This window comes from Microcaecilia unicolor, chromosome 13 (genome assembly GCF_901765095.1).
Source record: "Microcaecilia unicolor chromosome 13, aMicUni1.1, whole genome shotgun sequence".
NCBI classification, from domain to species: domain Eukaryota; kingdom Metazoa; phylum Chordata; class Amphibia; order Gymnophiona; family Siphonopidae; genus Microcaecilia; species Microcaecilia unicolor.
Window position 1 is genome coordinate 84,626,064 of NC_044043.1, and position 17,258 is coordinate 84,643,321.

The following is a 17,258-nucleotide window of genomic DNA, read 5'->3' on the forward strand; positions in this document are numbered from 1 at the left end:
GGTTTGCTTTTGACAAAGCCCCCTGTCAAACTTTCATCTGTGTCATAGGACCTCAACATAGTACTCACCCAGCTGATGAAAGCTCCTTTCGAGCCTCTGGATGCCTGTCATCTGAAGTACTTGACATCAAAGGTCCTGTTTTTTTGGTAGCTGTTGCTTCAGCTCATAGGGTGAGTGACCTTCAGTCCCTAGTGGCGGATCCACCTTAAGATGAGAACGTTGTTGAAATATCTCAACCTGAAAAGAGTTACAAAGGTATTTGTAAAATTCTGGAACTCCACTGAACCACAATGAGCCATTATCTCCAAATGGAGAAGACTTGGAATAGTGGTGGTTCTTCCCAGGAATGGCTGGTCTGCCAAAAGTATGCCAATGGTGTAGCTACAACTCATCCAGTAGGGTTATAAAACACCCCAGAAGAATATCCAAAGAACTTCAGGCCTCTCTAGCCTCAGCTATGATCAGTGTTCATGACTGCACAGAGAGTGGGCAAAAGTGGGATCCACGGGGCAGTAGCAAGGTGGAAACTGCTTCTATCTAAGAGTAACATCAGTGCTCCTCTCACATTAACATGAATGATCCCCAAGCCTTTGGAATAATCTGTAGATAGAGATGAGTCAAAAGTGAAACTCTTTGGACAACAGAAGTCCCACTATACCTGGCGTAAAGCAAATTCAGCATTCCACAGTAAGAACGTCATACCAATAGTCAAGTGATAGTGTGGGGATGCTTTGCTGCTTCGTGACCTGGAAAACTTTCCATTATTGAAGGAACCACTAATTCTACATTGTACCAGAAAACTCTTAAGGAGAATATCTGGTCTTCTGACCGTGAACTGAAGTTCAAATGTAATTGGGTTATGCAGCAAATCTGCATCTGAATGGCTGAGAAGAAACACAAATTAAGTTTTGGATTGGTTTAGTTAAAGTCCTGACCTGAACCCAATAGAGATGCTGTGGCAGCACTTGAAATGTGAAGTTCATGCATGAAAACCTATAAATGTTTCTAAATTAAAACAGCTCTGCAAAGAAGAGTGGGCTAAGATTCTTTAGCAGTGATTTTTCTGAAATAAAATTATAGGAATCATTTGGCTGCAGGTACTGCTGCTAAAGGTGGTACAGCCAGTTATTAATTGTAGTGGGGCGCTTCTTTTTCACTTTGTTGATATGGGTGTTGGATAGCTTTTGTTCCCTAAATAAATGACCTAATTTAAAAACTGTTGTGTTTGCTCAGGTTCCTTTTGTCTAATACTACGTTTTGTTTAAAGATTGAAACGATTCAGTGTGACACATATGCAATAATAGGGGAAACCAGGGAGAGGGGGGCTTTGGGTCCTTTAGCTGCATGGTACTTCTTGTAGGGCAGAGGTCATAACTAGTATACCTCAGCCTCCATTTGCTTGCTGATAGACGTAACCCATATTTTTTGGACTGGTGTGGTTGGACACAGATAAAGACCAAGTTTTCCCTTTTAGTTTAACCCTAAAATTGTACTTCTTACCTAAGGAAGCAAAGAATTGAACTTTCAATGCAGGAAAGTATGCTAAAAATAATTATCAAGTGCAGGTCATGAGCATATGAAGTGCTTTCAAATTAATCCACTCCTTTGCTCCCCATTTAGCATGCATTTTTGTGTAGTAAAACTTTTACTACTGTACATTGAAAGTAATTTGTAGTGCCCAAAAACTCTGCTTTAAAATACAGTGTTCACCTTATTATGTTGGCCCTTTAGAACGAAAAGTTTAAAATATGGAGTTTTTAATAGTCTATTATACAAAAAAAAACAGGTAGTACCTGGCAAAAAGCCTCCAACTGTTTTCAGTAATGTCAAGTTTATTTAAATAAATCTGTTACCCTTTTTGATTCCTTAATTCTTTTTTTCAAGTTCATGTATGATTTGATCTAGTAAGACCATGATTTCTTCTACTCGTATAAGATAATGAATTGCTCTACTTTATCTTTATTACGAGAGCTCATCAATTATGTGACTTCTATATGCCATTTGTCATCATTTTCATGTTCACTGCATCACATTTTGTACTGGAAGTGGGATGGAAGAGACATTCCATACTTAATCATATCGTATACCGAATATTTAACATCTTGGAGACTTAGATGCAATATTGGAATTGCTGTTCTAGATCGTGTCTATAAGAACATTTTAGAATCATTTTGTTTGTCACTAAAATGGCTGCATATTGCATTCTCATATTTCATGAAGGGGAAAGCTTAATATTTTTTTAAGATGATGGCGTATATAGTTTCTGCTTTCGAGTCATGAATAGTTAAGAGGTGATAGAAAAATAAACTGATGGGATGAATGATTTGTATATAGGTCAAATATAACGCCACGTGTGACTTTTGTTTCTCTAGATGATCATGGAAACAGCAATGGCAGTCATGTAAAAATCTTTTTACCCAAGAAGCTGCTTGAATGTCTACCAAAATGTTCAAGTCTACCAAAAGAGAGACACCGTTGGAACACAAATGAGGTAGCAAATGAATTTGTTTAAAAAAATTGAATGTTTGTTTAGGCAAGTTAAAATATTCATTGCAGAGGGAATTAAATCATAATTCAGTGAAAGGCCTTTTGGTTGAATCTCAGAATCATTGATTTGCTAGTGACTCTGCAGTTTTTTTTAAAGATTTTTAGAGTGAACATGGATATAGAACTCAGAGGTTTTAAATTCATGTTTTAGCCTTGAACATCCAAGTGTCAGTATCAGCAATAAACTGAGAGATAGCTATGACATAGCACAAAACAGAACTGTGATTTAAAACTTAAGTAACTTGTGAGGAGGACAGTAAAGCATTACTCTTCCTAACCAAATAATTTTCATATTCAGAATTAGTTAGTCTGGCATCTTTGAAGAAATTCTCATGTGGAGTAGGAGGCAGTGAAGCCCAGCTTTGAGATTTGGTATCTATTGCTAATACTTGGTACATAAATCTGAAATGTCTAGAGGATACCACATGAAACCTAGAAATTTAACCTATAAAGGTCAAGTAGAAAACTGACTGGAATTCAGGAAAGGATTTATTTTCAAGGAATCAGAATGTTCTTATTTAGCTTTTCTAGTGAAGTTATTTAACTTTTTAAAAGGGTAAGTACCACTCATTATGTAGTATAAAAACAAAAATGTTTATACTTTGTTTAATTATCTTTGATATTTTTGATAATTTTCTTCACCTCGTTAAAAAAAATGAGCTATTTTTAAGGGGACAAAATAAAGGACATTTCATTTATAGAAGTCCCAGACTCCTTTCAAAATGTTGTTGGTAATGCAAATGCATAAGATATTTGAGAAGGCATATATAAATGTCAGATACATGGATAGAACACATGGAGGTGTATTTTCAAAGCTCTTAGACTTCCATAGTAACCTATGGAACTTGTAAGTCTGAGTGCTTTGAAAATTAACCCCATGGGTAGAATTATTTTGATGCAGTAATTGGCGTTGGAAAAGTTGGGATCCTGAAAATGGATGAATTAAACAGCTGTCACTTTATGAACCATTTCTTTTGTGGACAAATAGTATGAGCTTCAGCAGTGTTGCTAATCAGACTTTGCCCTTATGGGATATTGTCTAGGCCTGTATTTTTTTTTTAACTGCTCTAGTAGTTTGATTCATTTTTTGTCTGAAGAAAAAAATATTAGGATTGATGTATATAATTTTTTTTAATGGAATGTGTTGGTATCACTGTTAACATAGCATAACTTTATTATGATGAATCCATGACTAAAAATCCATAGAGTTTAGAGGAACTCTTCCTAACGCTAGGAAGAACATACTTTTGTTTTTTAGATGCTGCACAAAGTAGCTAGTGTGCTAAAGTATGTTAATATTATTGGAACTACAGTATTAATATGTGTGAAATGCAATCACAAGTACTTAATATTTACAGTGCTCTTAAGGTGCACAACCTAGTTTCCTTATCCTGCTTAGACCAGTCCAGATGAATGGGTTATCTCTCCTGACCAGCAGATGGAGGCAGAAAACCTGATAAATCAGTTTTGTCATTCACAGTTTGTAATTTGTGGTGCAGCTCGTGGAACTTGCCAGTATTTCTCTGTTTCCAGCAGGTAGAATGATGCAAAAGTATTCTAAGGCAGGTCTGGCTCCCAGGATGAAGACTGTTGGCTGGAGCCCTATGGTGGGTCGTTTGACCATTGTAGCTCCCAGGAATCGATCTACAGACCTTTCCCTGTTGGAGCTTGAAGGGTCCTTGCCCTCTGAAGACCTGAGTCTCCCAGCCTGCAGATTCCTGCTTAGTGAGGGTGGCTGGTTCATGGGAGTCAGGCTTCAGATAGCAGGGGTTGAATGCCTTCACTTCCCCCTCTCCTTTTTCTTAGAGGTTGCTGAGATGGGTGGCTACTGAGTGCCTACAGGCCCCAGATTGAGAAAGCTGTGACTGCAGTATTGCTTTGAAGGTGCTGCCAGCTGGGGTGAGTCGTTCTTTTTCTGTCACACCCTGGCTCAGGATTGTTCCCATGAGGCTGTAGCAGGAGGTTAGATGGAAGAAAGTCCTGTGAAGCCCGGATGCACTTAAAGTAAAAAAAAAAAAATAATAAATCTCAAAGCAAAACAAGGGTTACCATTTAAAGACTTCCAGGAGTGGTGGTGTGGCTTGGAAGCCCCACAAGTTGAGAGAGAGGTGTTGGGAAGTAGCAGTGTGGGGGTGAGTGCCACTGTGAAAGGCAGTCATCTTGGAAAAAAGGTTTGGACAAGTTCCTGGAGGAAAAGTCCATAGTCTGCTACTGAGACAGACATGGGGAACAACTGCATGCCCTGGGATTGGTAGCATTGAATGTTGCCACGATTTGGGTTTCTGCCAGGTAATTGTGACCTGGCTTGGCCACTGGTGGAAATAGGATACTGGGCTAGATGGACCATTTGATCTGACCCAGTATGGCTACTCTTATGTTCTTATTCTCTAAAGAAGGGAGTACTGTAGCCCCCCCCCCCCCCCTTTGGGAGGCCTATGCATTTACCTGAGGAAGTCAGGTCTACATGGGGGGCAATGGTGATTCTATTAGGAACGTTAGGGAGTGTCATTTGGTGTGATATGACAGTCGGCAGATATAGTAACCATTCCTTAGCATTGGCTATATCATCCTGAATTATTCACCTACCAGCAGATGGAGGTAGAGAAACTGATCTTTCCTAGTGACATTACTAGTACAAAGGGGTTGTGCTCAGTGGACTCCAGTATTTTCTCTACCTCAGTCGTCAAACATGGAGCGTGTCTCTGCAGCCCCAAGTTATCGCCCACAGATGACCACTTGGTGTGGTGTCTGGCTTTGACCCTGCTGGGCCCTTATTGTAGGGATGCGGGTCCCCGTCCTCTTCCCACCTGCACACTTTTGGGGCTTATTCCCCTAGGCTCCCATGCAGCTGCATTGAGCCAAAATTAAAATAAAACAGCAGGCCTTCTAGCAGACCCCTGTGGCTAAAGGCTGCTCAAGGGACATGCATCAGTCTGGTTTGGTTCTGAGTCCTTCAAGCTGGAGTCCTTTTGTGGCTTCAAAAAATCTGGTGAAGCTTTGCACCTCGGCTTGGATGAAGGTTCCAGATCTTTCAAATGAGGGTGTGGTATGTACCTAGGTGGCTCAGATAAGGGCAGATTATCCCTCTTTGGCCATGAGTGTACCTGCATTATCTCTGACCAGTGGGTCCTCGAGGTGGTTTAGCGGGGCTTTGTCCTGGAGTTGGTTTGTCCTATGCTAGATGTCTTCATGCTGTTGCCCTGTGGATTAGTGGTAAACTGGAAGGCAGGCAGTCGTCATCACGCATCATCTCCTTGGACCTGAAGGTAGAAGAGCCTGTCCTGCCCCTGGAGTGGGGGCTGGAATGTTACTCTATTTTTTTTTGTGGTCCAAAGAAAGGAGGTTCTTTCGGCTTGTCCTACACATCAAGGTATGGAGAGGCTTCACTCAGTAAGCACTTCAGTTTGCCCAGGTGAGTTCTTGACCTCCCTGGACCTTTCGGAGGCCTAGCTCCATATTCTTGCTGGGGAGGACCACTAGCACTATTTTTGCTTTTGTGTGTTCAATGTCGCCTTCAGTTTTGGGCCCTTCCCATTGGTCTGTTGACTTCCCGTCGCACCTTCTCCAAGGTAATTGTGGTGGCTGACTTGGATGATTGGCTGATGTGAGATGACTCAGCGGAAGATTCCGTGTGGGCTACCTCTCAGGTTATCTTACTCTTGGCATGTCTAGGCTGGGTGGCAAACTGGATGAAGTCTGCCTCCCAGACCTTGGCTTACCTGGGGATTTAGTTCAGTACGGTGCTGAGAACAGTCTTCTCTCCAAAAGAGCACATGGTCTGTACCAGGCACTACACTACAGACTGTGAGCCTGTAGTTTATATCCTGCTTTTGGACTCCATAGCGACCAACATGTGTCCTGCTTTCAGGATGACCCTCTTGTCTTCATAGGCTCTGTCAGGATTTTGACTGCTGTCTACTGCTCCTTCCCAAGGTACACTAAAGTCTGGACTAGTGGGACAGTCTCAGACGTCTCCTGTGGGGAGTGCCCTGGATCCACCCGACTGGGTTGGGGAGCTGCTTTTTTGGGTAGAGTGGCAGAAGGGTGTTGTCCCATTTGGAGGTCTCTTGGTCAATCAAAACTACCTGAAGGCCTGGGTAGTTAGGTTAGCATTGGTGGAATTCCTCTCACTGATACAGGAAAAGAGCAATCCCATGATGGCAGAGAATGTGATGACGGTGGCCTATATTAACAAGCAGGGAGGCACTAGAAGCTAGGCAGTGGCCTTGAAAGCTACAACCCATTGTCGCTGAGCAGTAGTGAATCTGCTGGCTTTGTCGGCAGTCCACATAGCCAACAAAGACATCTAGGCAGACTTCTTTGGTCAGTCTCTGATGGATGCAGGGGAGTGGGATTTGGGCCAGCAGCTTTTCAGCTCTTCCAGGATCAGTGGGGCATCCAGTCTTTGATCTCATGGCTAGGCCAGGTACAGCGCAGGATAGTGCAGCATCTCTTTCTGATCCTTCTGGTGACCTCAGATTGGCCACAGAGACTGGTACGTGGATCTGGTTTATCTGTTGCTGGATGATCCGCGTCCCTTTCCCCAGATGTCATGGTTTGCTTAAGCAGGGTCTAGTAGAGATGGAAGATTTGTGTCATTTCTAGTTTATGGTTTGGCCCTTGAGAAACGGTGATTAGCAAAGGAAGGTTTTTCGCACCCAATAATTTCCACCATACTCGAGGCCTGCAGGACTTCCACTTCCCTGGCTTATATCAGAGGTTGGAATTGTGACTGCACCAGCTTTCAAAGGCCTTTCTCCTTGGAAGTCACAGATTCCTGAGGTCCTCGGGTCTCTGCAGCAAGGGTTTGATCAGAGTTTGGCGCTGAATGTTCTTAAAGGTTCATTTTGGCAGCCCTCTCTTGTTCCCAAGGTAAAATTCTGGGGCTTTCCCTAGCTGCTCATGGGGACTTTGCTGGAGTTTTGAAAGGGGTTGTTAACTGCATATGTCTGTCAATCTCTTCCTTCTTGGGATTTGAATTTGTGCTGAATGTCCTTTCAGAACCCCCCCCCCCCCCCCCGGGAGCCCATGAGGTTGGCTTCGATTTAGGACCTCACTGTGTTCCTGACGGCAATTTTGTCGGCCAGAAGGGTGTTGGGATTTGGTGTCCATCCGTACTGTTTCTTTCTTCCCAAGATGATCTCCTCCTTCCATGTGAGCTAGAAGGCATGTCTACCCTGCTTTGTGGATGGTGGTTCAGACTATTGCCAGGAGACTTCACAAGCAACAAGTGAGTGCCTCCTGGGTTGAGGACTCGCTCGACTCTGACTCGGGCTCAGGTAATCTCCTAGGAGGAGCCTGGGTGGTTCCTCTAGAAGATATCTATGGGGTGGCAATGTGATTATCGCTCCATACCTTTGTGAAGCATTACAGATTGAATGTGCCATTATTCAGGGGGCCTTGTCTTACCCCCCCCCCCCCCTCATCCCAGTAGTTCAGGATGATGACAGCCATGATGCTAAGGAAGGTGAAATTTAGTCATACCTGTTAATTTTCCTTTCCTTTAGTCTGGCATGTCCAATCCTGAGTCCTTCTCTCAGAAGACAGGTTGACAGGGTTCATAAGGATCTCTATCTCTCTCTCCAGTGGTTCTTTGCCAAAAAAAGGGAATTTTATTATAATTACTGTGGTGCTTGGGGCATTGGTATGATTTATGGGACATTTCCACTGCTTTGGCAGAAGCATATTGGAGCTTTCCAGTGGGTACAACCCCTTTGTACTGGTCATGTCACTAGGAAATATGAATTTCTTTATCTTTACTTGCTGGTAGGTGGGGATATCAACCCAGTAGTTCAGGGTGGTATAGCCAGACTAACGGAAAGGAAATTAACAGGTATGACTAGATTTCACCGTTTTGGCCACTGCCAAGTGTTCTGTGCAGGCTGGAACAAACTTTGGGGTAACCTCAGGCAAAGATGTCAGAGAATGTATTGGGCGGCTTGCTGACCATTAGTTCTAGGGATATGTTAATTGTATTTCCTGTTGTCAGGTCCAAAGCCTAGTGTGGCCGTAAGCAGTCAAGTATGGGCCCCTCCATATGGAGGGAAGGAGCTTCTGGTAGGGCACTTGCAGTGATTCATTTTAATTTGAATAGGGGATATATTGAGCCAAATAAAGTAGTTTAAAAGTGATAAAATCTTAATAGGATCATGAAAAGAACTACAAATTCCAGATAGAACAGCGAGAGCAGAAGGTGACCACTATCTCTGCCACACTGAGGCCCTGTTGAAAAGGCCAGGGAGAAAGAGCGGGCTTTCAGGGAAGAAAAAAAAACTTGGCCTCCTTTCCTTCCCCCCCCCCCCCCCCCCCCCCCAATAGCAGGCAAATCCATTTCCCAGCAGGCACCAAATGAAGATAGGCTGGAAGAGAATTCTGTAGGGCTAGAGCCAGATTAAAAAAAAAAAAATAAAAAAAATGCAGACTTGCTTGTGGAAGCTAACCTTGCTCTACACAGTGAAGGTATGACTAAACAGTTCTGGTTTTGAGATCTTAGCACAAGGAGCAGTATGGGTGAGTAAATTTTGCCAGATATTTGGGTTGTCCTGAATAAAAAAAAACAAACTTGTGGACCATAACTAACAAATTGCATTCAAAGTTTACATGTACCAATGTACGCTATATATTTTCTTCATGTGAAATTTCCCATGGTGTCTGAAGGCCATAAAGAATTATAGGGCCTCAAGGTGTGGGGAGTCATCTGTGGGGAGTCCTTACATTACTGGTATCTCTTTTTCCTCCCCTCCTTCTACTGTGCCCCCACATTCCTTTTTAGCCTTGATTATGATCTCTGACTTTGGGGTAGGGTCTTTAAGCCCCTAAGTGGTCGGGGGGGGGGGGGGGTTATACTTTTCTCTCTGGTTCAGAGGCACTTGGTGGTGAACCTTATGGGGGAGTTATAGATGGGGGGTGGGGAGGTGAAGACTTAAGGGCTCGCTGAGTTGGAAGTTGAGTCATTATCGATCATTCCTTTCTTTTTTGTAGTCTTGTCTTTTCAGGCAAGTCCAGTGTCCCCTGGCTGAAACTCTACTGCCTTTCCTGCAGGAAATGGTACATGGAGGGTGGCAGATCTTCCATAGCCCTTCATAAGGGTCTCCAGTTTTGGTACAATCTAGTGGCTGGTGAAGGTTACACGGTGTAGGTGAGTGATGCTTGCAGCTCCTTTGTATTACCTGGATGCAGCTCAATCACAGTTGAGCCTGTGTTTTTGGTAAGCTGTGGGCTTTGGGACTGCCCGTTCTTAGGCATGGGCGTGGTATTCTCGAAATGGTTGAGGACAACAGCAACAACAACAAAAATCAGGGAAGACTGAAGAGGGAAGCTGAGTGTTATGGGCTGTTTGGAATAAGTTGGAACCTTCATCACTGCCAGCCTGAGTGCATCTGCTTTCCTCTGCTCTTGGAGGCTCAGGCCTGGGTGGCTATTGACTGAGGACCTGATCAGAAATTCTAGGTATTATAGCAATGTTCTCCTAGTCTTGGGCTCATTCTCCTTTTAGTTGGGTCAAGCTAGGTCTCTTGGACATAGCAATTCATATCGCTCTTTTCCTGTGGGTAGTAGTTGTGGAAAGCTGGCTGCATTTGTGTGCGCTTGTTCTTCCTGCTGTAGGTGGGTTGTGGCACCCATATAATGCCTGGGTGATTTCTTCTTGGAGGGATTCTCCTCACCTTCCCTGTGGAGTTGTGTGGATGAACTGGATCTGGTTGTTGGTTGTGGGGTTGGTGCTCACAAGACTGAGTATTCCTAGTTTGGAGATTTCAGGCTTATTTCAGTCCGTCTTCAGAGTGTTTAAAGATAGACGTGAGGGTGTTTTTGTTGGGTGTTTTTGTTGAGAGAGTCTCCCTAGATATTCCTGGGGGCGGTATTCTGCTCCCTCTGTGGTGGCTCACTTTCTCCTCTGTTCAGCTACTTGGACACCCAGGTTATTTATAGTTTTAAGGAAAAAGAAAAAGCTCAGTCTTGGGCTTCTCAATTTCAGGTCCATATGCAAGAGTTTGGCAAGAGTTGATTTCCGATGCTGTTGATCTCCCTTGGGTGACTAATTCACCTAGCCCTCAGGAGCTTTGGTGGTCTCCTATTCCTAATGTGAATTGTAGCCATAGGGCCTTGCAACTGCAGCCTGCTATCCAATCTCTTGGTTCCAATTTTCCAGGTTCATTGTCTTCCCTCGGGAAGTTCCTTCTTCAAGTCAGTTCCCTAGACTGTTGGGCCATCTAGTTTGTGTCCCCGGGTGTGGCTCTAATTGGGTCTTGTTCTGGTGGAGGGAATACTTGGGTTTTTTGGTCCTCTGTCACAGTTGTATTCAAGCTTCTGCGTTGTCAGAGGGGGAGGGTGTGGTTCTGGTGCTTTAGTAAGAGCCAGTGACCCCTGGGTCTGCATGAGTCTTGGGTGGTACAGAAATCGGTACTCCCATGAGCTTGTGTTTTTGGGAATTTTGCCTTATGTCTCTACAGCTTGCTACGATCAGAGCCTGATGTTATGCCAAGTCTTAGATCTGTGTTGTTTACCTGTTATAGAATTGCAGTTGTCAATGGCTCTGGCCTCCAGCATAGGTTTTTGTTAGAACTGAGGGATCTGTATGCCTCCAGCATAGGCTTTTGTTAGAACTGAGGGATCTGTATGTGGCTGGCTCATCAGTTGCCTATGGCATGCTCTCTTTTTACATTGCTCTTTTGCAGCTAATAGTTGAGGAGTTTCTAGTCTCTTTCATAGGCAATTTGTTGCATACCTTGTCTGGTTTCTCTTTTGACGTTCTGCATGGCAGTTCATAGCCAATTGCTTATAGACTTGTGCTATTGGCAGTTTCTAGCCTTCCGGTTCCATTTTGTAAGTCTTTTGATTCAGGTTGCTTAACCCAGATGTCCTTGAGGTTTGAAGTTCTCTCCTTTTTGTGACATTGTGCTTGCTCTTTTTACCTGTTTTGGTATGCTTTCGCTCAGGCCTACTTGCCTTAGGTTATGGCCATGGGTTCTATGCTGAGTTCTCCTTCAGAATTCAGGCAGTTCCAAAGTTGTCTACAGGGTGTTAGGTGGGGGAGGGTGGTTGTTTCCCTTCCCAGGGGGCTTTCTGGGTGCACTTGAATTTCAGTGCTGGGCCTATCTCATCGGTAGTAGGCATGACAGGAGTCATCCTCTGAATGGCAGGGTAAAAGCCTGGAGCTATGTGTTTCCTACACATTATGGTATTCAGGTTTGTCAGTTACGAGACAGATGCACAGGTTTCGATATTTCTCCTGATGTGGGACAAGGCGATTGTGTCCTCATCTTCTGCCTTCCGGGGGCCTTAGAGCTGTGGTACATCCCACTTGTCTGGACTGGCCTAGCAGGATAAGGAAGGTGAAATTTGTTCTTACCTGCTAATTTCTTTTCCTTGAATCTTACTAAACCAGTTCAGGACCCGCCTTTGAATGTGGCTGCTCTGGGCCTCGATCTGAGGAGGTCTAAAGGAACCTCTCTGCACTAATTAGGCTGGGAGTCTTAGAAATTTATACTCTGTGGCTGTGCTAGGTTATGATGCTGTGCAGTGGTGCCATTTTTTTTTACAGTGTTTGAATAATGCTTTCCAGAAGTTGCACTATGGTTTTGTTCTTGGAAGTTGCTCTGTACTGTGGTACTAAAAGGTTGTTTTAGTGTTTCCTTCTAATATATTCCATACTGGTATTCTGTATATTGAGCTATAATGTAGTATAAGTTTGGCTCATAATACTGTTTGTGTTGCATATCTGCTTTGGCAATAGTTTACTGAAATTCTAGGAGCTGCACCACACAATGTACTGCGGATGGCATCACTGATTTGTCAGTTTCTCTTCCTCCGTTTGCTAGTCAGGGGAGATAATCAAGATGAGAGGGTTAAGCAGGACTCAAGGAAGGGAAAGCAGCAGGTAAGAAAAAATTAATTTCACCTTACCTTTGTATGTAAATTAGTTTTTGATAGTTTAGCTTTTACATTAATCCAAATTGGATAATGAGATGCAAAACAGTTCAAAATATTTCATTATTAGCATAGAGAAAAAGTATGCATCCAAACTGCTTTGTAGATGTATTAAATGTAACTGCTGTTCAATCAAAAATTTTTATCACAATCGACTGGTTAAAAGATTTGGTCAGTTAATTGCATTTATAATCGTTGCATGACTAGTACCACTGAATACCCCCTCTGATCACCATGGCCATATCTGAGCAGTTAATGGGTTAATAGTAATATTCAGCCTGCTACCTGGTTGGTTAACTGGGTAGTGGGATGAATTACAGGAGAGGCGGTGGTTTTGCTGATTTTGCTGATATTTATTTTTATTCCTCGCCCCCCCCCCCCCACCCCACCAACATGATATGAGATCTTAAGAACTTGAAACGTGTTGAACCAAAGCAGGTAGAGGTTAGGATCTGCAACAGGTGAATGGGAAAGAGGATCCAGACTTGGAACACCAGTACAAAAATTGTATAAAATCTTTTATTTAAACAAGTATAGTGCCCAACTTGGCCATGTTTTATTCCTGCTGGAATTCTGTGTGACTGCGGAGTGCAGAATTTGTGTAGAATTCCATATTTTTGCACAGAATCTGTGCTCTGAGAGTTGGTGGGCCAGCCTCCCCAGCCCATGGTAAAGGCTTGCTGACTCCCCAGCACCCCTGAGCCTTGGTGCCGCTGCCCACCCTGGTCTGAGTACGCCATGGTGGTCTAGAGGCCTCATCGGGGTCTTGAAAGAACCTCACTCTTCCCTGCCCGCTACTGCTTCTCTGGGCTAGTGCCTTCGCTTTTTCAAAATGGCCGCCAAGACTTCAAGCGGTAATCTCATGAGACTGCTGCAGGAAGTTTTGGCAGCCATTTGGAAAAAGCGGTGGCACCGGACCAGAGCAGTGGCAGTGGGCAGCAAAGAGTGGGGTTTATTCCTTCCCCGAAGAGGTACTCCCATGCAGCAACTCCTGATCCTGCCTCAGGGTGAGTGCAGGGTGGCTGAAAAAAAATGGATATGGGCGCAGGGAGGGAGCTGTGGATGCTATGTATGGGTGGGTAGAAGGAGGGGCTGTGAAAAAAAGAATGGTGGATGCTATGGGTAGAGGGAGGGCTGTAAATACGAGGGCTGTAATATTAATTTATGACTAATAAACTTGCAGAATTTTGAATGTTTTTGCGCAGAATTCTGGCAGGAGTGATAAAAAAAACATCACCCCCTTCGTCGGGGGTGCAACACTTCTCTTCCCCCTCCTCATTCCCGCCTTCCCTTTATGTAGCTTCTTAGGTTACCAATAGGTTTTCAAACATATTTTTGCTTTTTTAATCTCTCCTTTATTTTGTCCCATTTGCCCTTTCATTAAGTACAGCAAGCTTTTAAGGTTAAAATAACTTTAAGAGGAGTGACTATTCATGTAAGTTTCAATGTTTAATTATGTCTGTCACTGTGTTTTTTTCTACTGAGAGCTAGGAATGGTATTGAACAAATTTCTTTTAACTGTGTCCCTTTGAGGTTTCCGTTCTTCCCAGTCTGAGTGATGTCATTATTTAATCAGGGAAGAGAAATGTCAAGCTTTCTGTGGTGGAAAAATATTCCTATTATACCTCTTCAGCACAGCAGCATTCTTACATTGGTAGGAGCCATTCCATTGTGTTTCTGCAGACTTGCTAAGAGACAATAGCTTCCTTCTTTTATTTCAGACTAGCCGTTAAGCCTGTTAAAACAGGCGAGTTTTTTTTTTCTATGGGCTCCCCCCCCATCCATCAACCGTGTTCTCTCCCCTGCCCTCCCCCCATGTCCTGCAGCCCTCTCTCCCCTGGCCTCCCCCCCCCAACCCTCCTCTCTCCCCTGCCCTCCCCCCATGTCCAGCAACCCTGTTCTCTCCCCTGCCCTCCCCCCATGTCCAGCAGCCCTCTCTCCCCAGGCCTCCCCCCGTCCACCAACCCTCCTCTCTCCCTGCCCTCCCCCCATGTCTAGCAACCCTCCTCTTTCCCTTGGCCTCCCCCCCTACCCCCAACCCCCTCTCGAAACCGCAGCACTCGATGTCCGCGTCCGGGGCCACGCCTCTCGGGGTGAAACGTCATCACCACCGCCATGGCTCCTCCCCCCGAAACCGCAGCACTCGATGTCTGCGTCCGGGGCCACACCTCTTGGGGTGAAACGTCACCGCCGCCATGGCTCCTCCCCTCGGGGCTCCGCCAATCAGAGGAGAGGAAGGCAGGGCGCTGGCCGGCTGTGGAAGTATGAATGGAAGAGTCGCGTGGGTTGGCGAACCTCTCGCATTTGTGTCGCGCGCAGCGTAATTGTTATCCCGTCGCACTTGACTTGATTGTGGTCTCGGCCGTGTTGTATAGGTGTTACTGTGACAGGGAGGCAGGAGCATCGGCAACGTCGGGGAGGGGGGCCTTCATTCGTTCCTCCTTCCCCCTCTGATTTCCACGCCCCCTCCGATTCCCACGCCCCGTCCTCTCCACGTACCTTTGGGGCTGTTTAGTGTACTCTCCGCCCCTCGCCCCGCCTCTGACTCCTCCTCCTTTCTGGTTCTGGAGCTGTTGGACTTTTGACGTCTCAACGTTCGGGCTGTACTGCACATTTGCAGGTGAGTCGGTCACTTGCCATTTATATGTTTGATGTCAATATGAAACTCATTTATTTGGTGGTAAGCTACACTACAGTAGTTAGTGCTCACTTTATTTCTGTGGAGATGCAAAATTCTAAAAGTAAAAGTATACTATTTAGCTTTTACCAAAGTCATACTTAGATCAACTTGTGTGTACTCTTAGTTTAATTCATTAGGGACCCTGTTTACTAAGCCGCATTATAGGCGTGTTAGCATTTTTTTATGTGCGTTAACCATGTACGCGCCTACAATATCCCTATAGGCGCCTACACGGTTAGCACACACGCTAATTGTAGGTGCGTTAAAAAGCTAACGTACCTGCTGTTTAGGATGTGATGTGTATGATGTTTGTTTGATATGAAAATGCTAATAAACACACTTAAAAAAAAAAAAAAACAGGGCCCTAGATATTTTGTAAACAAAGAGTTACTTTGTAACTATTCAGTATGTATTTTTGTGATGAGTATATATTTGGTTTTGGGAGATCATTAAAATAAAATTTTTCAAAAAATTGTTTTGCTTTTTAAATTGATTTACAAAGTGAATTTACCAAGTAAAGATTTCTTTTCGTTAAAAGTACCGTATGGTCTGTTATGTAATGATTCTGCCTAAAAAAGGGCATAACAGATTTTGGGTGCCAGGTCACCATGGCACTTAGAAATTGCAGCCAGGATTTCATACCTCCAAATGTTTGTTTTTTGCAGAATTGACTCACAAATGGTGCGTCTTCTACATTTGTCCACAGGTTGGCTGTCTAAGCTTGAGCCGCGCGGTATAGGAAGTTTGGGTTGATTTTGCAGTATCAAGTCTCACAAGGCTTCACGAACTTCCAGCACCATGCACTCAAGCTTAGAGGGAACTGAATCTCGGTGCAGATATGGGAGAGGCACTGTTTGTGAGGCAGCTTTGCCTATAGCAAGGTGATGGGAATAGGTGTCAAGACTCCCAAGCATAGTGGTTATCTGGATGTGACTTAAGACAGTGGGAGTAAGAGCGAGAGAGGGACTGGATGAAGGGAGGGGACGGAAAGGGTGTAAAAGAGAGAGAGAGAGAGAACTGGATGAAGGCTGGGGGGAAGGGTGTAAGAGAGAGAGACTGGCATGAACCCTCTTTGTTTCACTTGTCAAGGGGATGCTGTCAAACCCAGCTATGGAACGCACTACCCACAGCACTGAAAACCATAGACAATCTAACTAACTTTCGCAAATCCTTGAAGACACATCTGTTCAACAAAGCCTACAAAATGAACCCTTAACGACACAAATCACCACCCAACTCATTCAAGTATCAAAGTGCGACTCCTACACCACCCTATCTAACACCTACTTCTCTAATTCCTCATATATCTTCTGCTTATACTAATTGTATTCAAGATCCTGTCATGACTATGTCATAACTACACTCTGTAAGCCACATTGAGCCTGCAAATAGGTGGGATAATGTGGGGTACAAATGTAATAAATAATAATAAAACCCCTGACAGCCTCCTTTGGGAAGGGAGACTGCTGGCTTCCTCCATTGATTTGCAGAGGCACCTTAAGGGATTTCTTTACTCAAGGTTTTGTCCACAGACACAGAATAGAAAAGAGCCTGAGTAAATCGGTTTCTAAGAACCCCCCCCCCCCCCAAAAAAAAAGCCACTGCTGATCTAGGAGGGGATTCCCCCTCTTCTGAAATCCTCTGACGACAATGTTGGAGGGGTGAAGAAGGAGAATCTGGAAAGGTCTTGGCTGCTGGATCCTAGGTTTTGGGCTGGATGTTAAATTAAATAAAAATTTGTCAAGGTCTGGTTTAAGATATTTCAAGAATTGTACCTGGTCTTCGAGTTTTATTTTATTATATTACACTGGTATATATTTTTATAACAATATTTTGTGTTTACATTTGCTTTTGAACTATCTCATGTTTTTTAGTTTATTTATAGAATTGTCTTATTTATTGGTATCTGATAAAAGTTGTTAAGATTATTACTCCAGATTTGTTACACCCCTGATGAAGATCATTAGAATTATGGCCGTGTTGGGTGCTATGCTTGTTTAAATCAATAGTTTTTATGTGATTTTTGTATTGGTGTTCTATGTCTAGATCCTCTTTTCCCATCTACTTGAAAACATGTGGGTAATTTCTTTCATGTTGTTTCCAC

The 17,258-nt window shown here is 43.9% G+C and overlaps 1 protein-coding gene across 1 annotated transcript in view; it reads left to right on the top strand.

Annotated features, from left to right (window-relative positions):
- The window catches only part of CAMTA1 (calmodulin binding transcription activator 1), a 2,140,984-nt gene that overhangs the window by 13,703 nt on the left and 2,110,023 nt on the right, over nucleotides 1-17,258 (top strand). Inside the window, exon 2 of the mRNA XM_030186102.1 lies at nucleotides 2,373-2,491. Within this exon, the coding sequence (XP_030041962.1) occupies nucleotides 2,373-2,491 (119 nt within the window). The remainder of the gene's footprint in view (nucleotides 1-2,372; nucleotides 2,492-17,258) is intronic.